Source organism: Pleurodeles waltl, chromosome 1_2 (genome assembly GCF_031143425.1).
Source record: "Pleurodeles waltl isolate 20211129_DDA chromosome 1_2, aPleWal1.hap1.20221129, whole genome shotgun sequence".
In the NCBI taxonomy this organism is placed as follows: domain Eukaryota; kingdom Metazoa; phylum Chordata; class Amphibia; order Caudata; family Salamandridae; genus Pleurodeles; species Pleurodeles waltl.
The window spans coordinates 596,307,368-596,325,921 of record NC_090437.1 but is presented as its reverse complement, the minus strand read 5'-3'; the positions used below and the strand labels follow the sequence as shown (position 1 = coordinate 596,325,921).

The following is an 18,554-nucleotide window of genomic DNA, read 5'->3' as shown; positions in this document are numbered from 1 at the left end:
CAGAGTACAGAAAGGGGTAACATTGCTAGGTGGGTCAAATACATCCACTGGTGCAAGGACCACAAAAAACTAGTGACAAGGACGGAGGACAACAGCACAGTACTAATTGAACTCATCCCCCATCTGGACAACTGTTTGACCTACACATCACTGAAGGTCCACCTGGTCTCCACAGTCGCATGCACCTAAGGAATATGCCCTACCTGTGGTGAAAAGATTGCTAGAAGGATCAAAGAAAGTAGCACCACCAAGAACAGCACCAACACCAAAGTGGAACTTAAACACTGTAATCACATAGCTGATGACAGAGCCCTTTAAGCCTATGTACAAGGCAGAACTAAAATTCTTAACTCTGAACAGCGCTTTCCTAATAGAAATCACTAGCGCTCACCACCCTGGAGCCCAATCTACAAGTCCACAATGGCAAAGTAATACCAAGAACAAACCTTCAGTTCCTACTAAAGACAGTATCACAATTTGAAGTCAACCAGAGCACCCAACTACTGGCCTTCTCCCAGGATCCAAAGACACCGGTAACAAAGGGAACCTTTGCAAAAATGGATTGTAGATACAATCCAAACCTGCTACACTAGGGCAGGCAAACCTTTGCCTACATGGTCCAGGGCACATTTCACACAGAAGAAAAAAGTAACCCTGGCTCATATAGCAAATGTGTCCATCAGCTACATCTGCATGGCTGCCACATGGATCCACACACACCTTCACAAAACCCTACAGTCTAGACCATAAGAAACACAAAGAAGCACAGGTGGGACATAAAGTACTACAACTCCTGATTACAAACTCAAGCACATTTCCACTAGACCTTAGAGAAACGGCTACTGGTTATGAAATCAATGCACAGAATGTGAAGCCAGAAAAAGACTTGTGCAGCGAAACGAAATGGGTACTTACCAGCAGGAGTAGATTCACATCCTGAAGTTTTGTCTGGATTCAGGTGCGACCCACATGCCTACCCAGAAATGTGAGGGGACAAACAGGCGAGTTCAGCAACACACAGCAGCATGTTCCAATTACCAAAGTCACCAAGGCGAAATAAGAATTTGAAGATGGTGACCACACACAGGAATTTCAGGGACACACTTCGGATATCACACAGGAGATGGACTTACCACCAAATGGTGATCTACCACACACACAGGTGTGGAAAAAACGAAACACTGTTCCAGACCCAACCACTAGATGGCAAATATATGCACACATGTGAATCCAAAAAATAATTTTTGCTGGAAAACCCTCTTGAACTCTCCCTAAGGTTTAACAACAAGCTTATCCTCCTCAAGAAGGCAGTAAAACAAGCCTAACATAGGTAGATACTCACCTATGATGATATCCAGAGAATTCATTTCAAAACCATTCTGCAAACAAGCTATGGAAGCTGCAGGCTGTCCTATTACTCAACAAAGATAGCAATGGCAGAAAACAAAAAGGAGCTCTTGAAAAGAAGAAAATAAATAAATCAATGAACTTTCACCTGCTAGTGCCTCACATGATTAACTTCCTAGCTCTCAATCTTCTTGTAACAAACTTTCAGATTACTTTGTTCAGAAAATTGCACTTGGCAGAAAAGACCCTGCAAAACATCTTTGGACAATTCTTCTCCTATCTTCTAGGCTAAGATTCTCTAATGTGTAGCTAAATCTGTTCTGTTTCTTCTTGTAAGCTTATAACCTAACAGAATATGCACTAAATGGCTTACGTCCCTACCACAGCACTAATCAGTGCTAGAAACCCTTCCCCAAGCAAGGGACAGTAGCCATTTAAGTGCCCCAATTCTTTTAGAGTTATCTGCTGCTTTTGACTCCACTCAACATAAGATTAGAATCAGTCAGCTTTGAAATGCTGGTTTTAAGGAGAAGGAAAAAGACTAGTTTTTATTTAAGTGCACGCAGACAAGAGCTGACATCTGGGCACTTCCACTCTAACTACTGCCTGTTCCTGCAGTCATGCAGGTTCAACTTTCATCCTTTACTTTGCTTAAGCTTTATCTGAAACCTCTTGTTGCAGTCATCCACCCACAGTGCAAATGTTTATTCATACGTGGACGACACCCAACTAATTTTTATGTCTCGTCCGAGACTGCACATGCAATGTGGTTTGCATAGATAGTTTGTTAACTTAAGAGGGCTCAGACGCAGCCAATTACTTACCATTGGTTGGCTTCATAATCGTGCATTTCCTTGATTCTCATTGGTCAGCGTGTCCAATTTAACTTTCTCTTCGTGTCCCTATGTTGCTTGGATGGAGTATGGGCCAAATACTGATTGATTTCTTTATAGGCATCCTTTCGTTGTTTCTTCCCAGACTGAGTTTTCTCCCGCTTTGTTGCTTGTTGCCCCGTTGCTCCAACCCAGTTACTTGTTGCGTCATGGTTTGCTTATATATAGCACAAACTTATCCAATGGCACTGGAGTGCTTAATGTGATAAGCATTAACATTACACAAGGTTGCAATCATGTATCTAGTACTGAGAGATTTATTAATGTGCCCAAGCATTTGAGAATGATGAGCTGATGCCAGGAAGCGAACCAGCTCATCCAGTTCCAAAGTAAGCAGTCCTGGCTATAATGCCATATACTTTGCATCACCTTATTTTCCCTCAACTTGCTCTGCCCCTGAGGAAATCTTGCCATGGTTGTGACTTTTTATCTGGATCTGAGAATTTTGTTTTTCATAGTCTCAGGTATTTCCCTGCAGTGCTACAAACATGTTCTTGCGGAGGTGCTGTAGAAGAAATCTTCACAAGTGCCAGGTTTATGGCTGACTTGCGCTTCACCACTCACCAATAGAATCTCTCAATCCTCACAGCTCCTCTGACCTAATCCCAGGTCTATGGCTGGCCCTCACTTCTCTACCAAAGAGCATGAACAAAGAACAGTGTTAGTTAGAAGGACACACTTGGTGGAGAAATACCCCACGTCGCCGGGATGCTTTTTACCAGCCCCCTGAGAAGGGTCAAGCTTCTGAGGGTTGGTACAAGCCCCTAGTTTCATTTTTATGAGGATGGGGCTTCTATGGGGCTCCCTCCCAATTGACATTCCCACTACCGGGGACCCCATCCCACGGCGACCAACGAAACATCAACAGGCGCCACTGTGCAGACTTCACACTGTTACATGGTAGCCTCCAGTTCCACAGGGCTGAGGAGTAAATAGTGACTGTTCTCCTTCCAATCCCGCACCCCAGCCCCAAATGCTTATCTCTGAAGGAGGGTGGGGGTACACAAGGCTCATTCTTACCGCTCACATAGATGGCGAAAGAAAGTGAGACAATGGCAGCTACTGCAAGGAAAAATAGGAGTAGGGGTTGGGGGTGGTATCATATGTGAGTGCCCTGGATGTATGAGATAAATGGAAATTGTGACACAGGGGAAATAAAATGCCTGAAGCTAAGTAGCTACCTATATATTCACACAAGCCCGATTAGCTGTGCAATGGAGCCCCCCCCCCCCCACCCTTCATATGACCCAAAGTTGGCTATCTCTGTTGCATATTTCCATGCTGTTATGCCCCAACAAGGGGAACAAGCACTTAACATCTTAAAGCATGTTTTGTGGGCTGCAAAACTGCAGCAGCAGCCTGCGCACAAATTTTTTATATTAGGAAAAATAAAAGTCTCCAGGGGCATAGTAATTATGACCCCAAGAGAGGCTTACCAATATTTTAAAGCTCTCCTGAAGCTGGAACTTTTGCTCTGGAGTGTGGGGAGCCACGTTGGTTGGTCCTATGGCTGCAGTAGCAGCATGATAAAATTAAAGACAGACTCTGTGCCATGTTATTTCCTTGTATGCATTATTATCAATGTCTATTGTTAACAATGTAATGTTTTACAGTACAACAAATTGTACTGTTGGTTCTACCACAAATGACTTCAATGGTGAGTCATAACATGAGCTACAGAACTGTACTTCCTCCACTGACTTCAAAGCTGTTGTATTGGCAAATTATAACAAGTGGCAGCTTTTACTGATGTGGTGACACCCTCACAAAGCAAGGTACATACTTTATAAACAATGCATGTGGGGAGGGGGGAGTGAGTGTGTGTGTGTGTGTGTGTGTGTGTGTGTGTGTGTGTGTGTGTGTGTGTGTGTGTGTAATAAAAGTACTTTTTCTTTTAAAAGAAAGATAATTCACATGACAATTTATTAAGCGTTGCTGATGCTTACCAGTGAGATGATTTTACTAGCCTAGATCACCTTCCCTGAGTAGGTTTTGGACTGTTTCTTCGCTACCCACAAGTGAGTCAAATGATACAATAGGTAATTGGTGTGCAGTAAAAAGATAATGGTAGACTTATTTTTGAATTACAGACTTTGTATGGGGCAAGAAAATCAGTAATTCCATAAAGATTTGCTGTATTCCATTTAGGGGAGGGCTGTATAACTCCCTGTACTGACTGACGATATTAGGAACAAGAATGGTTGAACATGGGCTTACTTTAAGGACTGAGTAACAACCCCCATTTGTGACGGACCCTGATTTGAGCCTTCCAAAAAGTATTTAAGGGAAGTTGTAATAAATCTCCACTATGAGGGTGCTTTGGCAGGTGTTTGAGTAAGCAAGGAAAGACTCGGCTATACAGGGAGTGCAGAACTATTAGGCAAGTTGTATTTTTGAGGATTAATTTTATTATTGAACAACAACCATGTTCTCAATGAACCCAAAAAACTCATTAATATCAAAGCTGAAATTTTTGGAAGTAGTTTTTAGTTTGTTTTTAGTTTTAGCTATGTTAGGGGGATATCTGTGTGTGCAGGTGACTATTACTGTGCATAATTATTAGGCAACTTAACAAAAAAAAATATATACCCATTTCAATTATTTATTATTACCAGTGAAACCAATATAACATCTCAACATTCACAAATATACATTTCTGACATTCAAAAACAAAACAAAAACAAATCAGTGACCAATATAGCCACCTTTCTTTGCAAGGACACTCAAAAGCCTGCCATCCATGGATTCTGTCAGTGTTTTGATCTGTTCACCATCAACATTGCGTGCAGCAGCAACCACAGCCTCCCAGACACTGTTCAGAGAGGTGTACTGTTTTCCCTCCTTGTAAATCTCACATTTGATGATGGACCACAGGTTTTCAATGGGGTTCAGATCAGGTGAACAAGGAGGCCATGTCATTAGATTTCCTTCTTTTATACCCTTTCTTGCCAGCCACGCTGTGGAGTACTTGGACGCGTGTGATGGAGCATTGTCCTGCATGAAAATCATGTTTTTCTTGAAGGATGCAGACTTCTTCCTGTACCACTGCTTGAAGAAGGTGTCTTCCAGGAACTGGCAGTAGGACTGGGAGTTGAGCTTGACTCCATCCTCAACCCGAAAAGGCCCCACAACCTCATCTTTGATGATACCAGCCCAAACCAGTACTCCACCTCCACCTTGCTGGCGTCTGAGTCGGACTGGAGCTCTCTGCCCTTTACCAATCCAGCCACGGGCCCATCCATCTGGCCCATCAAGACTCACTCTCATTTCATCAGTCCATAAAACCTTAGGAAAATCAGTCTTGAGATATTTCTTGGCCCAGTCTTGACGTTTCAGCTTGTGTGTCTTGTTCAGTGGTGGTCGTCTTTCAGCCTTTCTTACCTTGGCCATGTCTCTGAGTATTGCACACCTTGTGCTTTTGGGCACTCCAGTGATGTTGCAGCTCTGAAATATGGCCAAACTGGTGGCAAGTGGCATCGTGGCAGCTGCACGCTTGACTTTTCTCAGTTCATGGGCAGTTAATTTGCGCCTTGGTTTTTCCACACGCTTCTTGCGACCCTGTTGACTATTTTGAATGAAACGCTTGATTGTTCGATGATCACGCTTCAGAAGCTTTGCAATTTTAAGAGTGCTGCATCCCTCTGCAAGATATCTCACTATTTTTGACTTTTCTGAGCCTGTCAAGTCCTTCTTTTGACCAATTTTGCCAAAGGAAAGGAAGTTGCCTAATAATTATGCACACCTGATATAGGGTGTTGATGTCATTAGACCACACCCCTTCTCATTACAGAGATGCACATCACCTAATATGCTTAATTGGTAGTAGGCTTTCGAGCCTATACAGCTTGGAGTAAGACAACATGCATAAAGAGGATGATGTGGTCAAAATACTCATTTGCCTAATAATTCTGCACTCCCTGTAAATATGGCCATGCCCACTGAGTTTGGGAAGCGAAGCATCCTTTTGCTTCAAAACAACAATGAATTTGCTCCACAGGTGCAGTTAGATGAAGGTCCACAGAAGGTGAGCTACTTTTTAGGGATGTTGCAGTTGTTTAGTTTGTCATTTAGTAGATACTGACAATCTCAAGCAAATGTAGTTATCCCAAAGACCAAAATGTTACCTTTCATGGTATGAAAGGGGAGCTCTTTGAAGTCAGAGGACAAAAACTAAAAGCCCACTGACAGCTTTCGAAGGAGTAGTGGTCACTTTCTTGAATGGTAAAGGCTTAGTACCTAGGATGAATGAGTGCCCAGCCAAATTCAGGAGTGAATGAGAAAGGTAGTGGATGGAAACCTCCACTATGAGTTAAGGAATATAGTATAGAAGACCTTTCAAAAGGAGATTATCCAAGCAAACCAGCACGACCTTTAAAATACTATACAGGTGGCTTTATAGGGCCCTTAGCACATTTCAAAAATGTTCATTGGATTGTCTGGAGCCTCTCCAAGAGATTTACTGCCAAATATGGTGGAGGGCATAGAAGTTCAGAAATATTTTAAGGAAATTTAGGGTGCACATCAGAGAGGTTTCAGACTTCCATCTCCCTATTCACATGGTCTAGGATTCTGTTTGGTACTCTGGCAGCGGATGCAGAGACCAGCTATTTTCAGTAATTAATGCATTTGGTAACAAATGCAGCTAGGAAAGTCATGTTTTAGTTCTGGTAGAGTCAGTTTCTCCATGGAAAATTCATTAGCTTCAATTTAGGAACCTTCCTTATTAAATAATCCCGATCCCCAAAACAGCCGTAAAACCCAGGCACCTTAAAATCCTTGTTCTGCTAGCAAAGATGAAAATGTAACTGTCTTGAGGGAACCAGAAATGGTGGTAAGACTTCAATGGGAGGCATTTCTGTGAAACAACATAATGGATAGGGACAAACAGTTGTGGACACTGTTGAGAAGGGGTCCACTTCAAGTGGTACAAAAATATGGCTACTGGAATGGTGAATATTATGATTAGGCTTTTTCGTTGGTATCTTCTTCAATTAAAGATCAAAGAAATGGGGGGGTGTTAAACATTTGTCAATTTAAAGATCTTATTTTCCCACAATAATTCAAGGTAAATAGATGACCATGCATTGCTTACCCGATAACCCTCTAGATCCCTCATCTGTATTTGTAATAGAGAGAGATCCCTTAGAATCTGTAGATTGTCTTTATCCCACTTTAGTGCATTCCTGTAACATTTGATTGCCTCGTCATACTTCTTATCGGACCGCTGAAGGAGGCCATAGACATGCCAGCCTGTTTTACTTGTTAAGGGAACAACAAATAAATAGATGTGAAAACAACAAATATTTGGCAATTTAGGGAAGACTTTAGCAAAGAAACTCAGCATGAACAGAGTAGTAGAATGTTTGCATGTGGCCAGCCTTACAACAGGTTCATGGCAACGTTAGACAATATACATGCAAAATTAATAGATACATGCCAATCAACACCCCACCTGATTGTCTACTTGATTGTCAACATAAGAAATTATCATAAACACAGATTTTCAGCAGTTGTAAGAGGAAAGCCGCCAGTTACAGGCAGTATCTTTTGTACCGTTCTTTACCACTGTGGTGCCAGATACACAAGACTGATGCACTACTATACTGGGTAACTAAGTTGTTACTTCTAGGTACTTTACTCTCAGGCTCGAGAGGACAATCATTTAAGTTTAGTTTGACACAGTAAGTAACACTCATTAAAAACAATAACTGATCAGAATTGTTTTAGGACAGTAAAACAAAACTAGAGAAGATTATACAGTTCAGCTATAAAGAACAAAAAGGGAAGAAGACAGCTTCTTCAGGAGTCAACCTACAACCCCAAACATTATGAAAGGCTTTTAGCTACAGATGCTAGGTCTGTACATTCACTGTGTCTATGGCCAAGGTCATCTTACAGGGATGGCTTTTAGAGAAAGGCAAAGGACACAGATGTGGGAAAACTGTACCAAACATTGATCCTTGTGTACCATTTTGGTGCCAAAGAGTGGAACGAAAGGTTTCATCCCATACATTTGAACCGATAAACCCACCATTCAAACAACCAAAGCCCCATTGATTAAAATGATTCTAGTACTCCCTGTACTCATTTGGTTTAGGTTGATGTTCCTGTAACCTAGTGTCTTGGTTACTGATGTCGGGTAAGGGACAAAGTCCAGGTTTTAAGTCAGTTTGGTCCAACTGCCATTTATGGACCAACTAAGTAGCTCTGTTTTCAATATTAGCCAGATGGGACTAGCGAGCCATTACCCATTAGGTTGCTGCTAAACCCACACTGATGGCAGTGCTAGATTTATTTAAACAAAAATGCACACAGAGGGCATCTTAGAGATGCCCCCTATATTTTTCCCCAATCCTTCAGCGCAGGACTGACTGGTCTGTGGCAGCCTGCCACTGAGAGGAGTTTCTGACCCCCTGAGGTGAGAGCCTGTGTGCTCTCTGGGGCCAGAAACAAAGCCTGCACTGGGTGGAGGTGCTTCACACCTCCCCCTGCAGGAACTGTAACACCTGGTGATGAGCCTCAAAGGCTCAAGCCTGGTGTTACAGCACCCCAGGGCACTCCAGGTAGTGGGGATGCCAGCCCGCCGCACACAGCACCCACTTTTGGCGGCAAGTCCAGAGGAGACAATGAGAAAAACAAGGAGTCACCACCCTCCAGCCAGGACAGCCCCTAAGATGTCCTGAGCTGAAGTGACCCCCTGCCTTAGGAAACCCTCCATCTTGTTTTGGAGGATTCACCCTAATAGGATTAGGGATGTGCACCCCTCCACACAGGGAGGAGGCACAAGGAGGGTGTTGCCTCCCTCAGCGACAGTAGCCATTGGCTACTGCCCTCCAGCCCTAAACACATACCTAAATTGAGTATTTAGGGGGCAACCCTGAACCCAGGAAAGCAGATTCCTGCAACCTGAAGAAAGAAGAACTGCTGACCAGAAAGCCCCGCAAAGACAACAGAGACAACTGACTTGGCCCCAGCCCTACTGGCCTGTCTCCAGACTCCGAGAACCTGCACAGCGACACATCCAGCTGGACCAGTAACCTTCTGAGGACTCAGAGGACTGACCTGCACCTAAAGGACCAAGAAACTCCAGAGGACAGCGGCTCTGTCCAAAACAGCAACAAAGAAACCATCTTTAAAGAAGACTCCAGCCTCACTACAGAAGCGTGAGTCTGGACACTCTGCACTCGACACCCCCGGCTCGTGTCTAGAAGAATAAACACCGCAGAGAGGACCTCCAGGCGACTCAAACGGCGTGGACACCCTGAGTCGACCTCCCTGCACCCCCACAGCGACGCTTGCAGAGAGGATCCAGAGGGTCCCCCTGACCGCGACTGCCCAGTAATAAAAGAACCCGATGCCTGGAAGAAGCACTGCACCCGCAGCTCCCAGGACCGAGAGGAGCCAACTTCCGGTGCATGAGTGACCAACAGGCAGCCCTCATCCTAGCCCAGTCGGTGGTTGGCCCGAGAAGCCCACCTGTTCCCTGTCTGCATCACCAAAGTGACCCCCGGGTATCTCCACTGACTAACAAAACCAGACGCCTTGTTCACACACTGCACCCGGATGCCCCAGTGCCGATGAGGGTGTATTTTGTGTGCCGGTTTGGGACACCCCCTCCTCCCAGTGCTCTACAAACCCCCCCCTGGTCTGCTCCCAGAGGACGCAGGTATTTACCTGCTAGCAGACTGGAACCGGAGCACCCTTGCTCTCCATAAGCACCTATGTTATGTGGGTCCTAGTTTGACCTCTGCACTTGTGTTGCTGGGTGTTTGGGCTTGACTTGAACTGCCAACGGTGGGCTGCCTATGCCCAAGAGACTGAACTTGTAAGTGCTTCACTTACCTGAGAAACTAACCAATACTTACATCACCCAGGAACTGTTGATTTTTGCACTGTGTCCACTTTTAAAATAGCTTGTTGCCATATTTGCCAAAACTGTGTACATTACCGTTTTAATTCAAGGTTCCACACTTACCTGTGTGAAGTACCTTACAATTTATGTACTTACCCAAATTCTGAATGTTGTTGTTCTAAAATAAATTAAGAAAATAATATTTTTCTATATAAAAACCTATTGGCCTGGAGTTAAGTCTTTGAGTGAGTGTTCTCTTTTATTTCCTGTGTGTGTACAACAAATGCTTAACACTACCCTCTGATAAGCCTACTGCTCGACCACAATATAGAGCATTAATATTATCTAATTTTGCCACTATCAACCTCTAAGGGGAACCCTTGGATTCTGTGCACACTATCTCTCACTTTGAAATAGTATATACAGAGCCAACTTCCTACACTTCCTGTGCAACTTCAGAATGGGGGATATGAAAATAAGCATCCTCCAAACCGACAGACACCATCCAATCTTCCTTGTTCAACGCCAGACGCACCTGTGTTAGAATCAGCATTTTGAATGTCTGCTGTTTGAGGAACCAATTCAAAATCCTCAGGTCCAGGATAGGCTTCAATCGGCCATCCTTCTTGGGAATCAGGAAATATCTCGAATAGCATCCCTGACCGCTTTCCTGCTCTGGAACCAACTCTACTGCACCTTTTGATAAAAGGCACTGTATACAGACCAGACTGGATAATGTGTTTGGCCGCCGCTTGAGTGTCCAAAATGAGCTCATCACACTGCCCCTGCATATCCTGAGGCAAGTTCGGCACCACAGCTCTTGCCGTGTCCATCATGGCATGAACATACCTCCCCAGCACACAGGTAGCATTGACCAACTTCAGGGCAATACTACATGAGGAGAAACTTTTCTTGGCTGCTTACTCCATTCTCTTCGACTCCCTGTCTGATGGAGTAGCAGGGAACGAGCCAGGTACAGATTGAGCAGAACAAGAAGCTTGGACCACCAAGCTCTCAGGAGTCGGATGTTGGGCTAAAAATCCAGGATCAACAGTAGCAACCCTGTACCATCTTGCCACAGTCCTGTAAACCGCTTGAGATGAACCAGCTTTCTCCAAATGTCCAAAATAGGCTCAGTAAGAGCATCATTGAAAGGGAGTACCGGCTCCACAGAAGTAGAGGAAGGACGCAACACCTCAGTCAAAATGTTTGGCTTAACTTCTGAAGTTGGTAACAGAAGTTCTAAAAATTCAGCAGCCTTCCTTATGACAGTGAGATAGGATGCTGCCCCCTCTGTGAATTTGCCTGGGGACGAAAGATCCCACTGAGGGTAGGTATCCAGTCCACTTGCCGAGTCCAGATCCTAAAACTCCCCCATAGGCTCAGAAATCTCTCCTTCCCCTACCAACTGTTGCTGGTATTCCTGCTCCTCCAAGAGCCTCAATGCTCTCCTCTTCGATCTCAATCTGGCCTCCTAACTCAGCGTCGACAGTTAGCCGACACCAGCTTCAAGGCAGATGGACGTGGTGGAATCAACTGCGTCCCTACGCATCAGGCGGTGGTATTGACTCCATCGGTATCATTTGAGGCAACGTCATCGGCGCTGAACCAGCACTCTCAGCCTGATAGAAAAGTACAAACTGAGCCGACTTGTACGGCGCCCGTGAACCCAAGGAGAACGCTAATGAACCCGTGGGACCAGCCGGTGCATCAGCAGGGGCCATAGCTTTGTTAAAAATGCTAAAGATAGCATTTAGGAAAGCTGCCGGATCCACTCCCGGAGTCGGGAAGGCAGGAAACCTCTTGTCATCTTGAGGCTGTTGGGTCACATCCAAAACTTGAGCCACCGACTCCTGAACCAACACAGGTGAAAAGTGAGTCGGACGACTCGCCGGGGTCTCGACAACCTCAATCAGTGATAGCGCCAGAGAAGCCTGAGGACTCAGACTGGGGAGTAATAGACGGACTAACCTCCCACGACATACGAGGTCATCTCAAAGGGGACTGAGACCGATGTCTGGAAGAATGGCTGCTAAAATCGTGCTTGTGCCGCTTCTTATGAGATCTCGATGACTTATGAGAAGAAGAGTCCCTTGTCTTAGATCTCCGATGATCCTTGTCTCCTCTCTTAGCTTTTGCTAAGAAGAGCTTAGTCTCTCTTTCTCTTAGGGCATTCGGGTTCATCCTCTGACAATACAGGAACCCTTCCACGTCGTGGTCCGAACTTAAGACACCACAACCTGTCTTCATGAGGGTCTGTGACTGACATACAACCCCCGCACTCACGACCAATGTTCCCTGTAAGGCGCGCGCGCACACCTTTCCTTCCCCCATCGCCGCGGCCCCTTTGGCAAGCGCGCACGTTGTGCTATTATCAAATGTTCCACCATTCCTATACTTTGTGGTAGTTTATATGCGTTATCACTTTCTAAGCCTAAATAAGTCTTTTAGATCGATATACGTGCTCCCCTAAGGCAGATAATGCTCATATTTGAATCTGGATTGAAGTCAATGAAAACAGCGTTTAAATGCAGCAGGGAGCGTTTTAAACATCATTTGGCGTACTTTAGCATACAAGCGAGCAAGTGATATTTGTCTTGGAAATTAATGGTTAATGAGCTAGGAAATGCTTCAGAACAGTAGAAAATGTGCTGTTATCAAATGTTCCACCATTCCTATACTTTGTGGTAGTTTATATGCGTTATCACTTTCTAAGCCTAAATAAGCCTTTTAGAGCAATATATGTGCTCCCCTAACAGGTCGTGTCCTTGGGGTGTGCAACCAGGTCACAAAACTGCCTTGATGCCCTATTGCATGGAGCAATGATATCCCTTTTTTGCTTTAGGGGTATGGAGAGGCTAATGCCAAAGATCTTGGCTAGTTATGCGCAGCACGCGCGTGAATGGTCAATTTCTTGGCGCACGTATCCTTGCAATTGTTTCCTTCTAGAAGGACTGAGTTAGTTTGGATAGTGGAGAAGGCTCTGCCACACCCTCCCTTGTTTTTATTTCAGGTGGCACATAGCAGCTGCATTATTTGACGCAATCTGTACTCTCCTTGAATTTGACCCTGAAATGCCTTTAAGACCAAGAAAAATGTTTTTAGCTTCAGATAATTGATATGATATTCCGTATTCTTATGTGTATATGCTCCCCAGCCCAGGTCTGAAAATTGTTATGATGGCCTGAGGCAGAGTTGAAGTGATTAAATGGGTACAAGAGGCCAACAATCCCAGTTTCATAATCAACCTAACAGCCACATATAGTGACCTATGGTAAAAAGAGACTGTTCTTATGATGCTTGCACTCTGTATCTAGATATGCCCACAGGGAGGTCTTTCTAATCTCTTAAGAGCTAGAAGATTTTTTCAATTTTGGGGAACCCTAGTTGGTGAAGCAGACTCACTGCTTTCAGTAAGTAAGCTCTCCTTGCATGGACTGAATATGCATGCCTTTTGTCTAGCTAATGGTACACAGATGGTTTATCAACTAAGGTGAGCAGCTCCCAACACAAAAATCTTCCTAATACCCATGGTGCAGGCCAACACAAACCTGAGGTACAGTCTGTGTGAGTTTTGTAGGTCTATAGTTGCTGACCAGTCCTTTCCTTCCTACAGAGATATGCCCTCCTGTATCACAGCCATCTAGAAACTTTGGGTTTGACAAACCTGTTGACAACATTCATACTGGCTGCAAATTTAAATCTTTCTTTGGGACCAGGAATTACACTGAGTATACTCTCATGTTTTGTTCCCTTTGGTGCACTCTCTCTGTTGCCTCTTCTTCCAAAGGTTCTGGCACCTCCATTTGCAGTACCTACTCTTTATCTTTGCTGTATGTTAGTTGCTTTGGGGGTATTGTAGGTACTGTTTTATGGCCGCTATACAAAAGATATGTCTTATGATGTTTAGTACCCTTCTGTCTATTGTAATTAGCTACCAAGTGCCTAGGAATTCCTTTATCCTCTCCACTATTGGGGGGAGGGGAATGTGTGTATAATTGTAGGGAATAGAACAAGTCATTTGCTGGGTTCAGAGGCTGATACACTTAGAGGTGCTGCCTCTAAAACGGATAAAAAAATAAGGCTTGATGCTATTTTGCCATCTGCCCTAACTCTCTGTGGGTTGGGTTTGCGCTAAGGATGGATATGTAGCTCTCCCAAGACCACTTTGTTCAGAGATACCTCGTCTTGAGCATGGGCTAAAAAGTCTGCACGGCCCCACCAAAGCTTAAGCTATCTCATTTGCTTTTTTCATGGACTCCAGAATGTAGTCCATCACTGGTCGAAACGATGACTTCCTAGAAGAGGCATGTCAACTATGTACTTGCCTGTACTTCAGGTTTAAACCCTGAAGTAGGTAACCACATATGTTTCCCTAAATATATGCAGGTTGTTTGTTTACTAGCTAACTACTGTGTCTAAAGCAGCAATGTTTTTGCTCTCTTCCATGACTACCTTAGCCCTTTTTTGATATTCTTTAGGGACATGGGACAAAGTCTCACATGTCTTCCCAATGTAGGTGACCATACCAGTTCCCAAATGCATTAGAGATAGTGATACACCTTCAGGTGGTTGTGGCCGTCTACATTATTCTGTCTGATGTTTCCAATCTCTTACTTTCTGTGGCTGGAGGTGGTCCCATGGATGCTAGTGTTATGACCTTTCCTTACAATTGAGGCAATCAATGAATCAGGTTGCACATATAAATTAAATTTATAATAGCTCTAGTATAGAGGTGCTATGGTTATTCTCTATTCTAGGACTAATAGCCTTGGCTGATGCCAGCTTTTAATATTTTTTTATTTTACTTTATTATTATTATTTTTTTTTTTTTTATTTTTTTTTTTACAGCCAGGCTCAAGGTTTCCAAACAAGAAGAGGGGTCTTCCTTTTCAATGCCCATTTGTACCCTACAGCCACCTGCAGCTTTTAATTATCCAGTGGCATATCACCTAGTAGAAAGGATTTTGAAAAGTAGATGTCTCATAGCCTTTCCAAAGTGTTTCCTCCTCACAGTGTACCTCAAATCTTGACTGCTCCGCTTCAGGTTGTGTACAGAAGAACTCTTCCTCCCCTATTTCTGGTTCTCTGTACCTTCCATAGCATAACTGCAGTATGTTTTGCTTCTATTTCCTGTGTTGGCCTCTTAAAGCCTTCGTGAGTAGAAATCTTATAAGGTGGCATAGATTCCTCTAAGACCCTCCTGTTTTAGTATGAAACTACTTGTGCCGTTTTCTTCTTCTCAAAGAAGAGCGAGGTCTGGGGATATCTTTTCCACAAGGGACGAAGGTGGGTGCCTGCCCCACCTTCCTTTTCGAGTTTGTTTTAAGAAGTCAAGCCAACAACTCCTTACTGGTCCGATTTTTCTTGTAACCCAATAGGATGGGAAGAGTTTCCAGCTCCTTCAATTGCATGCTTTTTCGCCTTGTACTTAAGCACCTCACTTTCATTTGCAACCTTGCTTCAGCAGTTTCACAGGAAGTTATAAGCTGTGCCTTTCAACCGCCACTTGACTATCATGAGGCGGGGTATTCCAAGTGCTCACCCACAACTTCCTCTACTTAGTAATTTTTTGAAGAAACCCATCTCCTTCAGCAGCAACTATCTCTGCCACGTCTGCCAAGGCCAATGAGCAATGACTACACTGTTCCTGGGGATAAGTGCTGTACGTTTGAGAAGAGAGAAAGTAGTTGTCAGTTGACGCAAATGTCCCAACATCCAAGGTTCAATATTTTAACAAATAAAAACAGTACCTGACATGATCATATTGGTTTTAAACAGGCCAAAACTGTGACATGATTAAGTTCGTACATTGCTAATGAGGTCTTCACACGGTCCACGTTTTGCCCTTTTCTTGACTCATGCAATAGGAAACCCACACACTGGGTACGGTTTTTATCAGGCAAAGTGTGGGAAAGTTAGATAATGGGACTTTTGCAGTTTTTCCGACATTCTGTAGTTTATTTTTAGTCAAAGAAATGTAAAGAAAATGTGTTTTTTAAAATCCCTTAATTTGACATTTGGGGGGCTTTCCGGGTAGTCAAACTTGCTAGAATTCATGCAAGCCAGATCACTCTAGATTTCCCAGTCTCTCTACATTTTTGTAATAGCTGGGGCTGATAGGTTTCCTTGAGTGATGGCCAACACTAGGCCCAAATATTACTGTCAACCAGTACAGAGGCTCTCGACTAAAACATTCACTGGTGTTTAATGTGTGTATCCATTATCAAACTCATTGAGAACCCATGTATCTCCGGCACCCCAACACTCAAGAGATCCAGGGGAACTGAAGCGTGAGGCCTTGGCAGCAATATCTTCCTGCCTGAGGAAGACTGAAGGGAATTACCTACTTTAGAGAGCAGACACTGCGAAAACTGGACGAACATGTTCAATGTGGTCTCTAATCCAACGAATGAGGACAAAGGCAGCCCTACACGCAACAACAGAAATCTTGGGATGTGTCAATTTTAAAAATAGATGGCTGAGGTATGTTTTCTCCTACAGCCTGGGAAAGTAAGCAGCAACCAAGATACAGGTACACTAAACCAGGATTTCACTTTTAATTGCTTTCCAATTTTTCCAGACGCACTGTACCCAGTTTATCGTCTACAGATACCAGAAACCCATAAAAACCTATAATTGCCTAATAATGCCACACTCAAGTCTTACACAGATATATTTCTATGTAAGGAAGAGTAGCAGGAATTATCATGCTTTGAAACAAATACTACAAATTCTGCAAAACTTCATGTTCAGTGTGCTCTACCAGCCTCCCAAGTGACACCATAATGCTTTAAAACTGTGACCCAGATTGGCTTGTGCAGAGAAAAGGTGGGAGGGTCGCCAGGATGTGGGGTAGGAAGGAGCAACCAATGAAATGGGCTGAGATGTTAGGACACATTCTTAACGGCTGTCGTTGTATAGGATTTAACAGATACCAGTGTTTAATAAAAGGCCTAGTTTGCATACTTTCAGTACTTCTATAGAAAACAATTTCCTTTAAGTAAGGCCAAGAGAACGTTAGATATGATTGGTGCATTTGGTCCATGGGCAAGGTCACCATCTTCTGAAAAGAGAGGATGAACATTCATTCTAGACTTCTTTCAGTAAGTTAGCTACTAGTATCCAAAATGTATTTTTGAAAAGAATGCTCAGACATAATGTTATTCAATGTAACTGGCCTGTTTCATAACGAGAACCTGAAATAAAATTAAATTATACTATTGAACACTCTGCCCACAACATAAGCTAGACAAATCATCAGTGTAGAAAAGATTGTTTCAGATCTAGCACAATGATATTGAATACCTCTTTAGAATAGCATGTGTTAAAATACAAAGTCCTTCCAAATAAAATCACAATAAGACACATAAAAAATAATAATAAAAACTTGTGTGAAAAACCATAGATAAATGCGATGCTAGACTCCTGAAGCCAAGTGAATAACTTAAAAAGGATACAAACATGACTCTTCAAGTCATTTCGTAGACCCCTTCGCACCAAGTCATAAGCTTCCTCCTTTTTTCCTAAGCAGTTTAGTGTCAGTCCTTTCATTGCCAAAGTTTCTAAAAATCAACAAAAAAATAATTTCAAGAACATAATTTTAGGAACATGCTACAAGTCTTAACCATTAACCAAATGAAAAAAAGCAAAGACGAACAATCAAGCTATGCAGAATGTACATGTTACTTACCTGCAGCTATGGTGGTTCATGTCTGTCTTGCCGTCGCCATTGTACAAGTGCCCAAATGCTCAGAGAACATGATGCAGTAGATGTTTAAGTAATCCCCAATTCGAAACACCACTTGGTAGAAATATCGGGCTCCATTATGAATATGAACAAAGTTTTCCATGACGATCTACACACATGCAACTCAAGTTCAATAGGACATTTCCTCAGACATCTATCCTTCAATAAAATACCAACTGATGACTATGTGAAAGAAAGGCAGACTTTTAGTAGATGCATGACCTAACACTATCTAGTTAAGTGCTGAGGATGATCCATTCAAATCCACCTCAGTAGCTTCAGTGGAATTGAACAGTTCATCTGCAACACTGCAGGAGAAAATCCTTGTGGTCCTCACACCAGAATAATTTTCTAATTTAAAAACCTCAGGACTCAAGGAAGAGCTTTACTCATGTCTCAAGTTTATCTTTCTATGATAAGTGTGAGCTATAGCACTCCGACACCACACTGGTTGAAAGGGAGATCAATCGTGCGATTAGTTCCAATATTTGAAATACACGGGTATCCTCCATTAATATATGGGTGTAATTCCCCCCATCCCAGATGTGGCCTGAACCGTAGCTATGATTAGGTATGCATTTCAAGCTGCTGAACAATTGGTGATCTTGTGGTCTGGTCGGGGATCATTACCACAAAGACTACTCTTGTGGGGCAGCCAAGCCCTGAGATAGGTGGGCGCCATAAAAAGTTTTAAAAAGTAGGACATCACCAG

At 43.4% G+C, this 18,554-nt stretch overlaps 1 protein-coding gene across 1 annotated transcript in view; it reads right to left on the bottom strand.

The window, feature by feature from the left end:
- NAA15 (N-alpha-acetyltransferase 15, NatA auxiliary subunit) overlaps nucleotides 1-18,554 on the bottom strand; it is a 761,793-nt gene that overhangs the window by 492,693 nt on the left and 250,546 nt on the right. Inside the window, exons 3-4 of the mRNA XM_069242270.1 lie at nucleotides 17,553-17,657; nucleotides 7,333-7,490 (exon numbers count right to left, since the gene is read on the bottom strand). Coding sequence (XP_069098371.1) covers nucleotides 7,333-7,490; nucleotides 17,553-17,657 — 263 coding nt within the window. The remainder of the gene's footprint in view (nucleotides 1-7,332; nucleotides 7,491-17,552; nucleotides 17,658-18,554) is intronic.